This window comes from Microtus ochrogaster, chromosome 18 (assembly GCF_000317375.1).
Source record: "Microtus ochrogaster isolate Prairie Vole_2 chromosome 18, MicOch1.0, whole genome shotgun sequence".
NCBI classification, from domain to species: Eukaryota; Metazoa; Chordata; class Mammalia; order Rodentia; family Cricetidae; genus Microtus; species Microtus ochrogaster.
The window spans coordinates 11,313,295-11,330,137 of record NC_022020.1 but is presented as its reverse complement, the minus strand read 5'-3'; the positions used below and the strand labels follow the sequence as shown (position 1 = coordinate 11,330,137).

At 43.3% G+C, this 16,843-nt stretch overlaps 1 protein-coding gene across 1 annotated transcript in view; it reads left to right on the top strand.

The window, feature by feature from the left end:
- The window catches only part of B4galt6 (beta-1,4-galactosyltransferase 6), a 70,226-nt gene extending 59,667 nt beyond the window's left edge, over positions 1–10,559 (top strand). The window contains exons 6-9 of the mRNA XM_005355806.3: positions 3,159–3,346; positions 6,249–6,371; positions 6,537–6,638; positions 6,875–10,559. Coding sequence (XP_005355863.1) covers positions 3,159–3,346; positions 6,249–6,371; positions 6,537–6,638; positions 6,875–7,022 — 561 coding nt within the window. The 3' untranslated portion in view covers positions 7,023–10,559. The remainder of the gene's footprint in view (positions 1–3,158; positions 3,347–6,248; positions 6,372–6,536; positions 6,639–6,874) is intronic.
- The last annotated feature ends 6,284 nt before the right edge of the window (positions 10,560–16,843 follow it).

The following is a 16,843-nucleotide window of genomic DNA, read 5'->3' as shown; positions in this document are numbered from 1 at the left end:
AACTGAAAACGTGGTGGGTGAAGCTTCTGGAAGAATAGGTAGGAGACAAAATAAATCCTACAGTAGAACCAAAATGTAAGAAAGCAGAGTCTAAGCACCCCTTTTGTGTGAAGATAACCATCCTTTAAGAGGCCCTGGGAGACAAGGTAGGTTGTGGAACCACTACCAGAGAAGAGGCAGTTCTTCTCTGACTTGAGAGTAGGTCATCGGCACATGACTGCTTCAGCCTGCTCAGAAGACTCCATTTCTGTGGATGACGTGGTCAGCATCCTACATAACCACCGGCCGGTTTCATTTCTGTTCAGCTTCCCTAGTACTAGGGATCCAGCACCGTCAACCAGTTACATCTCGCATCTGTGGCTTTTCCTAAGTCACCAGGTTTTGCTGCGATTCTTAATATATTAATGTATAACAAATATACCCACTCATCTGGAAGAACCACAGCAGAAAAAAATTTGGGGAGTGTGGAAGGAAAAGGCTAATAAAAAAAAAAATTGAAGAAAAATTTCCAAAGCTAGGTATCGTGCACGCCTTTAATCCCAGCACTTGGGAAGCAGAGGCAGAGGAATCTCAGTGAGTTCAAGACCCATCTGCTCTACATAGAGAGTTCTAGGACAGCCAGGGCTAGAGAGAGAGGTTTTCAGAAGCAAAGGGCATGTGTCACGATGCACGTGTGAATAAAGCACACGTTCATTACAGAGCACAGTATTTTCTAATTTTAGAATGAAATGGAAAAGATATGATATTAAGGAGACTACAGGAAAGATGACGGGCAGGAGTCAGGAATATGTGAGCTATCCTGCCATTGCAGGTGCCTAAGAGCCTGACTTACAGGTTCTAGAGAAAGAAAGGCACTTTGCCCATGAAGTTTCTGCCCAGAATGTCAATTCAAGGGTAGACCGTGGCATTTTCAGTCATTTATTGATGAAATACACAGGCGTACATACACACACACATGCACACGTGTGCACATACATCTGAAAGACATACCACAGCAAATTAAGCAAGCCACATTAAAGACATGGGTGATCAAGAGTGTGAATGAAGCAGAAGCCCAGATGAGAGTCACGTGGCTGCCCATGAGGACAGTGGGAATTGAACTGAGGAGGCTAGGAGCTGAGAGAGGATTTGAAATTTCTGTAATTACATCAGTTACTAAAGGTGTAGGTTCTATCGACTGTCCTTTCTAGTTATACAGAAAGCTAGCTAATCTCCTCCACAAAGAAAAAATCAATTCACTTAGCATTGAGGAAATATTTGCACAGTGCTAGTAATGTATGCTTCATTAATTTAACCAAAAATCAAGGCAACCATGGTTGGGAGGTGGGAAGGGAGGGCGGTGGCATGATTTAACTCCTCTGCCTCCAGAGTAAGAATTCTAGAAAATATCTGAAGTTAACAGAGCAAGAGCTAGCATCCAAGTGTGGATACAGAGCAGATTTTAAGACCTTAGAAACCAAGTAGTTTAGCAAAGCCGATATCGATGTGCCGATAAGAATACTATAATTTGCTTCCTTTTCCTTATGAAAGCAGTGTGCTTTGTGTGACCTCGAGTTTGTGGGAACCTGTGTCCCACACGGTGTCTCTCCCTAGGCCACACTGCCTGGCTCCTTCACTCCTGCCAAATCCCCTTTCTTAGGTGTTGGGGGATGATTTGTAAAACGCTAAGCATTTGTAAGGGCCTTAATCTTCAGCCACTGAAGCAAGCTTTGCTGTTTGCCACAGACCACAGACTGTGCGTCATTATGAATAAAGGAAAGGGGTTGTAATATGGGAACTTGGATTTTATGTAATAAGTTCCTCTATTGCGTCCATTAAAACATTCTTGTTTCGCCATAAGCAGGAATAGAGAGTTAAAAAACAAAACAAAACAAAAACAACCCAGTGTTGCCAGTGCACTATAATGTAGGATGGCTACAGCAGGAAGGAAGCTGGTGTGTGCCACGTGAAGCTGCTTTCCAAGTACTTCAAAGTCCTTCCTAGAGCGTCTGTCCTTCAGGGAGGATGCCAGTCTTTGTTGTGCAGAGAGGGTCTGCTTGGGAGTCACCTTCAGTTTCCTGCCTTTATCTCCCCACCTCCCACTGTAGGGAGCAAATCCAGGATTCCAGGCTTCCAGGCGTACTAGGCAAATATTCTCACCACTGCCAGGCGGTGAAGGCCTACACCTTTAATCCCAGCACTCGGGAGGCAGAGGCAGGCGGATCTCTGGGAGTTCAAGGCCAGCCTGGTCTACAGGAGCTAGTTCCGGGACAGGCACCAAAGCTACAGAGAAACCCTATCTAGAAAAACCAAAATAAAATAAAATAAATAAAAAAATATTCTTACCACTGAGCCACAGCCTCTCCCTTCTGTCTTAATAAAAATGATTTATTTTTATGATTTTAAGTGGGCATGCTGAGTGCAGATCCTGAGGAGGGCAGAGATGTCAGACTCCGTAGACTGGAGTCCCAGATGGTTGTGAACCGCGTGACATGTGACGTGTGTGCCGGGAACACACTCAGTTCCTCTGTGAGAGCAGACAGGGCTCTTGAGTGCTGAGCCGTCTCCCTAGCAGAACTCCTGGCCTCATTTTTAATATCATAGAAAGCAGCAGCAGAAAGTACAGCACATGATTTTTAAGTTGTTTATGTGTTCTTTGATGTAATGCCTTTTATTATCTTATCTTTAAACTTGGTCATACATAGTTGGTGATCTGGCACTTTTGAAGTAAAGCAGAAAAACAAGTTGATGTGTTCATATCTATACAGTATGCCAGTAGAGGAGATAGCAACAGTTGTCTGGTTCTCTTCTTTGTCATCAAAATTGTATCATAAGTAACTTTAAACAGCCTGCAGTCCTGTGCCCTGTAACAACATCAGTCAGTGGCATCGGACATGTATAATGGTGGCCCCCGAGGTATATATCTCCCAGTGATACAGCATCCATAATCTGTGTATATAACTCTGTAGTAGCTGCGCGGTGTTGCTCACTCAGAACAAATCCTCCATTGGTAAGTGGTGCCTGGTTGAGTTTGGGAAGCCTGACATATGCTTCTGACTTGCTTATTTCTTTACCACGATTCAATTATTACTTGACTATGATGCAACAAATTAAGAAGTGGTGGAAAGTATCACATGACCAAGTCTGAGCGCATTTCTGGTTTTCTCTGCTCCGTGGAGACTGGCACACAACCGTTCAATCGCGCGATGCTCTTTAACGTGGGCTTCAAAGAGGCCATGAAAGACAACACCTGGGACTGCGTGATCTTCCATGACGTGGATCATCTGCCGGAAAACGACCGGAACTATTACGGCTGTGGAGAGATGCCGCGTCACTTTGCAGCAAAGCTGGACAAGTACATGTACATGTGAGTACCGTGTCCGCTCTCGATGCTTTTCCCTGTGCCTGGAGCGGCACGCTGGGCCTCCATCTGAGGCTGCTCGGGAGCCAGGACAAGGGCTGGTTTGTCTATTCGATTTCACACAGAGGTCGAATGTGGTGTGGTGGGAAGGAACCTGACTCCTGTAGTTAAGCATGGAGATTTAAAAGTAGGCTCTCACTCTTCAGGCCTTGCCTAGTCACCTGTTCCTCTCAAGGTTGCTTTCCTCTTCCTTGCACAATAGAGTCCATCTGTGGGGCTGCTCTCTGGGATCACATACCCTAATCCTGAAGGGTGCTGGCGCCCCTCCCTTCACCCTCCCTCCCCACTCCCCCTTAGGGATGGTCCAGGGTCCAGACCTGCCCTTCTGCAGGCCACCTGCCCTGTAATTATATGACGCAAATACCCCGTGTGTGTGTGTGTGTGTGTGTGCGTGTGTGTGCGTGTGCGTCTGTGTGTGTGTGTGTGTGTGTGTGTCTGAAGGCAGAACTTGCTGACATTTATCTTCCTCAGTCTTTTTCCATCTTATTTTGAACCCGGAGTGTGCCAATTTGTTTAACTGGATGGCCAACAAGCCTCAGGGACATGTCTCATTCCCAGAGTTGGAACCACTGGCAAAACCTCTGTGCCCAGCATTTTAAGTGGGTGCTGGGGATTCAAACTCAGTTCCTTGTGCTGGCATAGTGAGTCACCTCCCCAGGTCCCTATAAATACCTTTATTATGTAAGTGATTGCTAATCTAAGTATAAAATCTGAAGCTCTCAAGTCACAGCTAATGATCCAGTATTGACAGAAGGCTTGAGGAACACACACAGATGACTCAGATTAGGCCTTACCGTGGGTAATGCCACCTCACTGTAACCAAATACCCACCTTTTTTAAGGTACAATTTTGATTAACAAAATCCATTGCACGCACACAGTGACACGAAGGCATTTTTGTACAGGTGCATCACACTGAGGACCCTGTTCACCTTCTTCCTGATTTTCTCATCCCTTCCCCCAGGGAGTTCTGTTCCCACATAGGTGTGCTTTTACATGTCTGCATAAGGGCTAGGCTCCTGCAGCTGAGAGGAATCGTGTAGCCTTTGTCTTTCTGAGTTTGACTTTCTTTGCTTAACATGATGCTGTCTGGCACGTCCGTTTTCCTCTGAACCAGGGCTCTCAACCTGTGCGTTGCCATCCCTTTGGGGGGGTCACATATCAGATATCTTGCATATTATATATTCACATTACTACTCATAACAGTAGCAAAACTGCAGCTATGAAGTAGCAATGAAAATAATTTTATGGTAGGGCCACCACAACATGAGGAGTTGTATCAAAGGGTTGCGGCATTAGGAAGGTTAAGAACCACTGCTCTAAACAGTACAAGATTTTTTTCTTTTATGTCTCACTAAAAACCCACTGTGCAGACTTATGTTCAAAAGTAGCAGCAAGTGCTGGTGAGGGTGTGGGGAAAGAGAAGGTAGACATTGCTGGTGGGCGTGGAAGTCAGTCTTGCCATTGTGGCAATGAGTACTAGTCTTCAAAACCAGCAGTTTCTGACACGTAAATCCCAGCCAGCCCTTTGGAGCCACCCAGAGGTTAGGGTGCTTGGCTTGGAGCCTTTTTGAGAAGTCATAAAGTATAGGATGGCAGCAGAGGGATGAAGGCCCCCATTCAGGGTCTGGGCAGGAGGATGCTCACAGTGGGGGCCGGTGCCCTGACCCGTTGCCTGCTGGCTTTACCGTGTAAGATAAGCACTGTGAAGATTTTTTTTCCAATATTGATGTTATTTAGTGTATTTATGATAGTTTCATTTAGCTTACACTATTTTCTGTTATGTACAGAATTCATCTCCCAAAAGTTGTCCCCTCCATGGGCACATACACGGATAAGTAAATGGAATAAATTTTTAAAGTGTTTCAGAGTTGATTGACTCCTTGGGATTTGAGTTAGAGAAAGTAGGGAAAATAAAACCTACATTAAAAATGGAGTGCTTTCTTCTAAATACTAGCCCATTAAAAATAAATATATTTGGAGCTGGTGAGCTGGGCTGAGCAGGTGAAAGTGCTGTGGCAAGCCTGATGCACCCACCTGGTAGAAGAGAAAACCAACTTCTACAGGTTGTCCTTGTACATGGACTCCTACGAGAAAACCTGACCCTCTGCAACATGGCATCCCCCATAATAAATATGTGGGAAATGTTCTTAAAGTATATATTAAATATCTGAGTATTTTGTGTTTAATCCAAATAGGTAAAGTAATTTTAGAAATAGACAAGTTCATTTCAAAATTAGACATTTATTTTTTCCTGATTTATATTTATCCTATTCTATGTAACAAATAATATGCCTATAAATAAAGTCAGTTAATATTTTTAAATGACTTTAATTTAGCAAGCTCTAGCACGCATTGACAGTTACTAACATGTTTAAATATGTTTTGTGAGAATATTATTTTTGACACAGGGTTTTGTTTAGGGTTTTTTGTTGTTGTTGTTATTTTTCTAGATAGGCTTTGTCTGTAGCTTTGGAGCCTGTCCTGGAACTAGCTCTTGTAGACCAGGCTGGTCTTGAACTCACAGAGATCTACCTGCCTCTGCCTCTCGAGTGCTGGGATTAAAGGTGTATGCCACCACCACCCGGCGACATGGGGTTTTGAGTCAAAATAAAAGTACTATTAAATTTCAATTGCCACGTGTGTTTTTATTTTACATTTAATATAAATACATGCTTTGCTGTTCTATGAGAATGTTTCATTTCTCTGTTCACATTTCCCAGAATGCTTTTCTGCCCTCTAAATCCGCTTGTTTTGTGAAACTAGAAGTGGTGTCAAAGCACATGAGAGATGGAAAGTTGTGGCCGGCTGTCCTGATTGATGGGACACTGCCATCTTCTCTTTTGTAGTCTTCCGTATAAGGAGTTCTTCGGTGGGGTGAGCGGCCTGACGGTGGAGCAGTTTCAGAAGATCAATGGCTTTCCCAATGCCTTCTGGGGCTGGGGAGGAGAGGATGATGACCTTTGGAACAGGTATGTTGAGGCACAAGTTGCTTAGTAATTGAGGTTCTAAATTCTGTCTACATTTTGTAAACTTCTGCCTCTTCTAAGAAAGGGGTCTTTGGGCTGGGAAGTTTGGAGTTCCTAAATCTGTTTTTGTTCTGAAATTCATTCAGTCCATTTTATGTTGCCTTGCAGAGTTCACTATGCTGGGTATAATGTAACCCGGCCAGAGGGAGACTTGGGAAAATACACATCGATCCCTCATCACCACAGGGGGGAAGTACAGTTTTTAGGGAGGTAAGTTGAATGGTCATTTTGAGACTCAGGGCTTCAGAACTGATATACTGCATGCTAGAAAGATAAATAGAAAGAAGTCGCTTCCATGATTAAAAGTCTCTTTGGCAAATGTTTTTGGATTGCATTTACTCCGTGTGTGTGTGTGTGGTGTGGTGTGTGTATATATAGAGAGACAAAGACAGATTAATGTAGACAATATATGTCTATATTCATATCTAGTTTCCTGCTTTTTTTAGGTATAAATTACTAAGGTATTCTAAGGAGCGTCAGTACATCGATGGATTGAACAATTTATTATGCACGCCCAAAGTACTGGTTGATAGGTTGTATACAAATATATCTGTAAACCTCACGCCGGAGTTAGCTCCAATTGAAGACTATTAAAAGGAGTCTCTCGTGGTGGGGCCGACCACCGTGCTGGGTTGTGAACTTGGCTTGGAGCGTACTCTGCATGGAGGCTAGAGACTGACACGTCTCATTGTCCCAGTCTGTGAGAAGAGCCAGCAGTCCTTATGTTTACAGCGCGGGACTCCAGACCATCGTACTCCCCCACTCTCCACCCCACTTTGGGGCATCCTCCATGGCAAGTATTGTTAGAGACCTGAACCCATTGTTTGGGAATGGAAGTGAAGAGAGCTCCCTACAAAGAGAAGATTTTTATACTGAAATCTATAATTTAATTCAAGAGAATGCTTTTATTTCCGTTCAAAACATATTTTGTACATATGTGATGTAAATTAAATGTGTTCAAATTGTTAAAAAATAAGATGTCACAATTTTGCATGTAATTGGTTATGCCTTCATTGAACTTTTATAGACATTTTTTTTTATTTGCATGGGGGAAAAAAACTATGTAAATCTATGTCTCAAAGCAAAGGTTAAGCCTTGTATGGAAAGAAGGGAGTGTCAGCGATGGACAGACAATGCAGTAACTGTTCTCCCGGTGTTCAGCTTTAGATCTCCCTTCAGCCTCATGCGGGCAAAGGCACAGCCCTCTGAGGGCTCTGAAGGAAAGAGGGACGATTGGCCCAGCTTTTCTTCCTGCCAGAATTACCTATTTTTGGTTTTTTGTTTTGTTTTGTTCTGTTTTCCCTTGCTTGCAATCTCATCAGACTTTGCCAAGTCGACAGCCATATTGTTTATGCATACTGCATGCGTATTACCAGGAAACCCTTCAAAGTCGTGAAGTGATATGCTCTGCAGGACTCTTCACGTTAAATGTCTCTATGTACCTCCGATGTAAGTGTCAGGGATCTTGTGCCTCAAAAAAAAGTTCCCAAGGCTGTGTTTATATGCTGTATTTTTTTTTTCCGTTTCATGATGAGCAGCATTATTGTTTCCAGTTAAGGAGAACCAAAAGAAAGTATCTTCTTTTAAAAACTTTTTTTAAGAATGAACTTACGGAAAAGCCAGTAGTGCTTCTACAGATGAATTATACTATTAGATGAGAAATTAGATGCTCTATTTTTATGAAGATAAATGCTTAGATTAAAATAAACTTCAACTTTAATTCTCAGATGACACAGTTCCCTTTTCACATCAGCCAAACATTCAAACTATTCTTTTTCACTTTCAAGAAATCTTTGGTGTTATTAAAGTTTTCTCACTAAAAGTGAAATTTAATAGACCCTCCCCCTTTCTGTGGTGCTGGAGATTGAATCTGGGGCCTTTAGACTTACCTTAAAATCAGTTCATTGAATGTGTGGATACTGTAACTTCTGAAATATGTCTCACTACCTAATGCCAAGTCCAGTCATCCTTGGTTTGGATGAGCTTTTCCGTGACAAAACAGCAGAGCCAAAACAGTATTCTTACTTTGAAAAATATCAATTATAAAAAATAATTTTTTGAAAACAAATTTCTTGAAAAAAGCTCATATTCTTATTAAGATTTTATCGCCCATGCTTTCACAAATTTAAAACTGAACAGTGTCTCTTTCAATTGAACTTTACCCAAGCGTGAGGGGTGAGAGAATTCTGGGTGTGAGAAAGTGTGGTCCCCTTCTCTATCTAGTGGCGAGAGCTCAGCTTGCAGCTGTCATCTTCCATCATAGTTTTGGTGATGCTGATGGCCACAAACCCAATCATACAGTAATTAAAATCCTTACCCGATCCTGTCATGACAACGGTCTTGCTGCGTTTAGTTCTTAGAAGTGGTTCTGAAATAATCACCTTCAAACTTTTTTGCTGCTCGAAATGTGAAAAATGGGAACTTCTGAAGATGAAGATCCTTGTATGCTAGTTTGTTTTCTACTTCTCGTGGCCGAGGCAGTGTTTCATTTGACGGAATGACAGTGGGATGCAATGTTGCTGTTGCTGAGGGTTTGTGAGACAGGGTTTGGGGGTGATGAACCCAGAGGTGGTGTCCTCCTCACAGTGGTGGGGAAGTTGACACCATGCTGTATCTTATTCAGGAAACACATTTTATAAGGCTGGGCTATCCACACTGAGATACCTTTTCACGTTGGTGCATGGTTCACTGTTTCAGAAACATTCAGGACCCCAGGTGATCTGCCTTATTCTTTTGGGTTAAGTCTGGCATTGATTTGGCTTCAGGAATCGGATATAAGTATTTTTTGTTGTATTTTGGTGTTGAATCTGGTATGTCAGCCTATGAGAACCACCTCTGTTTTCTGTTTTACTCTTTTTAATTCAGACCCGGAATTATTTTCCGTTATGAACAGTGACCTATACATGTTCCCATGAATGACAGTTTTGCTCACTTACCATGGCCATATGACAATAAAGCTCTCCCTTTTGTATTAGCAGAAACAGTCTGTTCTGATCAAATCTTCCCAGTGGTTTTCATCAGGTGTCTATTCCCAGTTGGCTGCTTTGTTAACTGTGACAGTTTAAAAGTGGTGGTGGTGTTTCTCTAAACAAGTCAACTCAAGACAGTTGAAACTTCTCTGAAAGAGGAAGGCACCCTCTGACCACTTGTCTGTCATTTGTCTTGGTCGCAAGTCTGGTGTGGACACAGAGATGCCGGGAGGTCCTCACGACACTGGGGAAATCATTTGATGCCTTTGAACTAGAGAACGAAAACATGATTGACGGACTGCTTATCAAAGAAAGGGAGACGGGACACACGTTCGTTGTAACATTCTTTCTAGTTCTTAGTGAAGATGTCATTTAATTCTTTGCCAAAACTTGGGTTTGAATGAGGTGGCTTTCTTCCTTTTTATAAAGATATTTTTTGTTGTCTACCTTTGAGATGGCTCAGAGGAAAAGGTGCCTGCACCAAACCTGGCAACCTGACCTTGATCCCCGGGACCCACAGTGTGAAAGAAAAGAACCTACCCCTGCAAGTTGTCCTTTGACTTCCTTATGTGTGCACATGCACAAAGAGGTGTTTGCACACACGAGTGCACACACAGGTTCACACGTGTGCACGCACACAGTAAATCAAAAATAATTAAAAATTAAATCTCTGTATTTTATGAAAGGTGTTCTCTAAGAAAATTTTATTTTATAAAATTTAAGTACAAAACTGTCTAGGAAAACCTTCCGTTCCTATCCCAGCCACAGTACTGGTAGCCATCTGAAGACAAACTGGAAGCATAGCCAATACAACAGTCTCCTGGAGACAGAGTCGAAGCAGATTTTGTGTCATTGTCCTTGGCCTTGTCCCCTTCCTTTATAGACCTGTCAGGTAAATAGCACTCTAGATTTCTTGCCTTGGGTTTGCAGATTTGTCATTTGAGAAGCAAACTGTCACAGTGTTGTTTTTCAGGAGGTGGAAGTGTACTTAAGATTATTTATTACAATATGAAATACTTCTATGTAAGTGCATTGACGTAAATGCTAGTGAATCCTTGCAATCTTCTTTCCTTTTTTTTTTTTTTGGTCTCGTTTTGCTTCTCATGGAAATGTTTGTACTTTTTTTATCATTGTCTTTTATGAAATATAATGTTCTAAAGACTTTGTGTGGTGATGTCATTGTTTTTTCTCAGGACTTTTTGGGGATTATCCCCCCTAAATTTTGGGTATACTACTGATGACTTAGTTGATGTTAAGGGTGCGCTGTACAGATATGGTGCTCTGAGCTTAAACACCCTCACTTAGTGCTTGCTCACACAAATACACTATTATTTAATTTTCATCCATACACTTGGTAATTCATAGTATCAAGAATTCCTTAGCCCAGGGTTGAGATGAATGAGTCAGGTGTTTTCCCCCCACAGATCAGAGGACCCGAGTTTGTCCCCCAAACACATGTAATACTGGACTTGGTAACACATCTCAAATCTCATGGTGAGTTGGGAGATGAAGACAGGAGAATTCCTGGAGGCTTGTGGGCCAGCTGGCCTGATGTTTGCAACAATGACCAATAAGAAAGACCCTGACTTAAACAGGGGAGAAGGCAAGGATCAAGATTTGAGAGTGTCCTCTGACCTCTGCCTGCAAGGAGGTCTCACATATGGGTTGGCCTTGAACTCACAGCGTAGCCAGAACAGCCTAGAACATCCTATCCTGCATCCACCTCCAAAATGCTGGGATTTGACTGGGGAGATGGCCCAGTTAAGGGCACACACTACCCTTCCAGAGAACTACCAGACCTCTGTGTGCCAACATGCCCAGCCTGTATTTTGATGTCCTCGAAGTATATTATTAATTTAATCTTCAGTGCTTCAACTTGTGTTCTAGAGGCTTTTGTAAGGGCAGCAGCCAGTCTAATCCTCAAGAAGTATCCGTCTTCTGAGTAAAACTGATGGAGTGGGCAGACCTGAAGAGCACATGCCACCAATGGGCTCCCACTTGCTTGTGCTGGTCCTCCCGAGATAGGCTACTTCCAAGCCGCAAACATGATCTCTGAAAGGGTAGTTGAAATGATTGTTTTTCTGCAATAAAGCTTAACAAGGGGTAGTAAACTCTCGGAGGACTCTGGCAAGACTCACGCATGATTAACAAAGGTTTGAATTTGGGGGTCACTTGTTACTAGCTAGCAAACAGCATTTAAAGTTGGGCGAGTCTTGGTTCAGTGAGCCTCTAGGGGATCGTGGGAATGATTGAATAAGCTAACACAGGAACATACCTGACCTTCCCAACAAGAACTTGATTTGTCTGAAGTTAGCTTCTGACTTTTGTGTTTAGAAGCCTTTCTTCCATGCCAATGGCTCTCGGTTATGTTTGAGAAGTATTTGGCAGGGTGTCCTTTGATTCTCAGAAATTTTTACAGTGGTTGTGCATAATTACGCAAACAATTAGTAAAACTGCCAAAGGCCCACGATCAACATGTGTAGTAGTCCTAGAAGAAACGTGGCAAATAACTGGAACAATACAGTTATCTGACCACCAGCTAATGTAAAAGGGCCGCATAAGAAGAAAGGGAAAGAACCTTTTACATCTTAACCGTGTCAAGACAGTATCACTGCTCTAACACTGCATACACACGTATGCACACACGCGCGCATGCACACACACTACTATGGTGTAAAGGCTGAGACAAAGTAAGTGTTCATGAGTTCTTTTAGGGGTGACCCCTCTCACACCTGGCCTCTCTGATATTATTTTAATGGGCTTTAAATATTTTATAGGATCACAGGGCCAACTTAGAAAATGGTTAATGAAGAGAATGTTATTTCACTTATTACATTCAGGTACATTCTAAACGTTCAATTTAAGTCCTCTTTTGATTCTCACATCTATTTAGGAGTGAGAGTAGGTTTGGGAGTGAAAATAGATTCATTTGCAGTTCCAAGAGAGGGCCCCTGGCAGGGGAAGGGGAAGACTCACTGTTTCAGAGGGAACAGAAAAGAGGATCGTTGAAGGAATTTTGAGGAATTGTAGAAGTCCACACACCTCAGAATGTAACAGCCTATGAAATCCTTCCTAGAAACCAATTTGTCACAAGGATTTTTCCACTCCTGGGGAAGATGTGAACAACATCCATTCCTTCTAAAGATGCTAATCACAAACCAAAGTACATTCTGCCTCAGTTTATCCTGGGAGCCAATGTGTTTATTAGGGTTACTTAACAGCAGTGATGAGTTACTAACAGGAGCATGATTGACGCCCAAAGCAGCCACACTGGAAAGTCTCCACCCCATATGGATGGTGTCCTTGTTGGAGCCCCATAGATGGAACCCCTGATCCCTACCTAGTTTTTTCCTAGTTTATATACTAGCTATGGGCAGTTAAGGCAGAATTGCCTATAAATGGCTGGAAAGAGTGGTGACACCCAGGTCGAGGGTTCTGTGATCTTCTCACCCTCCTAGGAGGGTGTTATCAGTCTGCCATGATGAACTCTGGAGACTGTAGGCATAGCTGATCTCAGGAAGACGGTCGCAGTTCGACTCAGGATGCTATCCTAGGACAGTTTATAACTTTAGATTTTAAGTCCAAAGAAGCTCAACATTTATAAAGGTTTTACCCATCCATGGATGTGCACACACATTGAGTATATACAGTGAAGGGTTTCAATACTTCTAAGAAGAGATAATACAGCATTGCTTGTACAGAGAATATTTTTTAGAAGGAAATAAAAGCTATTCAAAGGACTATTAGGAAAAGTGGAGAAAATAATCAAGTAATTATTTGTTAATAATGAGTTTTTAGTAGCTACTTGTCTAAAAAATTCTTTTGAAAGTAATTACTGGAAGTGGATGTGATTTTACTCTGCCCTGAAGCTAAAGCCTTGTAATTACGAATCCCACTGAGGAACAAATTGAACAGGAATCATGGAACCAGGGAGGACACGATCAAGGCATTTAATTCACTTCTTTTAGTTTTTATTAGACAAGAAGTAGAGATAGAAAATCTCCTTCCTTCCTCCCTCCCTCCCTCCCTCCCTCCCTCTCTCCCACTCTCCCCTCCCTCCTTCGTTTGTCTTGTTATGTAGCCCAGGTTAGACTGGAGCTTGCAATCCTCCCACCTCAGGATGAACAGAATTGCTGTCTTTTCACGGGGGAGTCTACCAGACTCTCAGCACCCTGATGCAGCCCCTCAGCCTCAGGCTGAACTTCAGAAATCCCTCCTCACCTTCATTGCCCTGGATTTTTATTTTCTTACCAAAGCTCCCCAGACTTCACGCCCCAGGTTCGATAACCCAAGTGCCTCCTTTCTGTGAATATTGTCCCTCTCCATCTCAAGTCCTTGCCCCTTCACAGCTTAACTTTCTTTTCATGGTTGAGTTTTGTTTTTTGCTTGCTTAGCAGCTCCTTGTAGCTTCTAAGAATTAGCAATTTGCCCATCTTTGTGAGGTCCTCAGTTCTCAGGGAATCAGAATACACTGTTCGAGTTTGCTACTGTTGGATTTAAAATATTTTTATGACAGTGTTGACAGACTCTTCTGTCCATTTGGCCTGTCTTCTCATCTTCCTGCCTTTCTGCCATTCTCCCAGCCCCTGCCCCTGTGTATGTGTGTGTATGCTGGATGTAGGCGTATGTCTTCATATGTGCACACACGTGTCAGATGTCCAAGACAAGTATCTTCCTCTCTCACTGGCCCCTTATTTTTTGGGACAGGGTCTCTCCATGAAGCTGGAGCTCACTGACTTGACAACGCTACCTAGCCAATGTGCTCCTGGCATTCTCCTGTCTCCACATCCCCGACACCAGGATTATAGGCATGCACATCACACTCAGCTTTTATGTGGATTCTTGAACCCCAGCCTCAGGTCCTTATGCTCTGTGACAAGGACTTTACAGGCTGCGCTGTCTCTCCACAGCCTGCTCCCTTCTTTCCTTTTTTTCTATAGCAATCCCATCTCAATTCTTCTGTTGGACTCCGTACTCCCTGGGCAGGTGTCAGTGACCTCAGTGGAGCTACTGTCTGGACCTCACTCTGGGTTCCCATCTCCTGGTGCTTCATAGTTAGGCTTGGGCACAACAGAAGGACTCTGCTTCTGAGGACTGGCTCCAAACCTCTCCACCATCTCTAGTTGTCCTTTCGAAAGGGGAAAGTCCCACTCTTGTCCTGGCCCTAGTCCGGAGGACATTTTTCATAGAGAGTTTCTACACATATTTTAAGTTCTTAAAGTCAGTCTGAAAACATAGAAACTGGCCCTGGTTCATAAAACAGGTTACCCAGAAGAGGTAGAAGATTTCCCACGTTTCCCTGGTACCAAGTCTCCCAGGTGTATGTTGGTCACAGGAGGTGGAAGGCTCAGGTTTGCCTACCTGGAACTAATTCTTCCGTTCATTCATTTGTTGGTTCAATCACTCATTCACTGTACATATTTGGAAGGGATGCTGCTCCCTGATGCTCAAACGTTTATTACACCCTGTGTGGTAGGCATTATTTTCCAGAGATTGGGAAACACATCTCATGTGCTTTCCAAACGCGTTTTCCTGAGGAAACCAGTGAACCGTGTTCTTAAGCTCAGCCCAAGTCCACATGCAGACGGCTGTTCTGGGTTCACCTTGTAGCCTCAGCCTTGGCCTTCCCTCCCATCATACCTTGTACCTGGGTTTATAATCTCTAGCTTCCCGGAAGTAAGTGGCAGCAACAGCAAGTGGTTGCCTCCTGAGCTGTGGGCAGGGTACACACCCTCAGGGTTTAGTTAAAGAAGCCTGCATGCAGCTCACCTCTTTGCTCGCAGAGGTTCTGGAATGGACCTCCGGTGTTTGCTTAGGTTTGCCAAAGATGAATTACAATCTGCTTTGGCTTAAAATTAGCTGGGGCAGCTCCAACCCAGAGAGCACAGAGAGCTGGGGAAATGGGATTGAGTCTAGGCTTATTTCCATTTTGAAAATCAGGAAGGAAAAACGAACGGAGCTTAGGGAGGCGTGTGAAGTAAAGCAAGGAACCGTCTGGGAAACGGAGGTCTGCGGAGAAATGATTCTGCTTCTGCGGAGAAATGATTCTGCTTCTGCTCCAGGCTCGGGGGATAACAGAGCTTGAGCAAAAATACCCTTGGTTTTCTTGTTTGACAGGTGCTGTCATATGTCGCAGGTAGGACTTGGATATTTATGATTATTCTCTTTGAGAGATGCTTCCACCCCTTGGTTATGTGTGTGTACATACTGTCAACTTTAGAGTTTAAAAACTGGTCTGATTACATAAAACTCTGTGGTTAAAATTGATCTTATTCCCTTTGATGATAAATCTGGTTGTAGTTTTGTTTGCCTATATTCCTGTGTTCATCCCTTGGTGTGTATATGATATTGCATGTATATGTGTATATTTACACATATATGTATATATGTATAATACATATATATCCAGTTAAACATGGGGTTTGCATGGACTAAGTTGTTAGAGACTGGCCTGGAACTTGCTTTGGAGACCAAATTGATCTCAGACTCACAGACATCTTCTTGCCTCTGCCTCTATCTCCTGAAAGGTGGGTTCTGTTTCTTACCTGATAAAACTGATCTAAAGTGGATTAGAGAGTTGGTACAAGTTTGTCCCTTTGTAACTTACTATTCTTTAAAAATGTTTTAATGATGAATTTTTCTTTCTCCAGTTTCATACATGTATGCAATATGTTCTGATGCTCTCTTCCCTGCCCTCTCTTACCTCCCTCCTACCCTTATCGAACCCTCCCCAAGTTGCCGCCAGCCCTTCTCCCTCCCACCCCTATCAAGCCCCTCCCACTGCCACCAGCCCTTCTCCCTCCCACCCCTACCGAACCATTCCCACATTGCCGCCAGCCCTCCTGACTTCATGACCTTTGGTTTGGTTTTGTGACTCCTTTATTCACCTTGGTTTAATGTCTGCTGAAGCACGGTGGGGTCACCAGTGGATACACAGCTGAAGACAATAACTCCCCTCTCCCTGAATCTATCCGTAGTAAATAGTTCAGCCCTGAACCCCATCTCTATCATGTCTGGCTGCTGATAGGCCCATTCTTGTGAGAGGAACTGTGATATCCCCCAAATAAGTAAAGCATTTAACAAAAATGTGCGCAGACCTAGTCCTTAACGGTTTGTCTCCATCTAGTCACTAATGGTCGTAGAAAAAGAAAGCATTTTATTTCCAGACCATGTCTTTGGGCTTGCTTTCCAGGGTTGGGATTGAGCCCGGGGCTTCGAGCATGCTCGAGAAACACTCCGGTGTCTCCAGACGTTTAGACCATGCGGTTTTAATGTCTACAGACCATTCCTAGCATGTGCCTAGCATTGAAAGGTTGGCCCACTCTGCTTCCTGATCCATCTGCCTTGAGTGAGTTGCCATGAGCAACCACGAGCTCCCCCGTGACAGACAGGGTCCCTTTAAACCATGAGCCAAAAAGATTTCTTTCCTTAAAGGAAGTCCTAGTC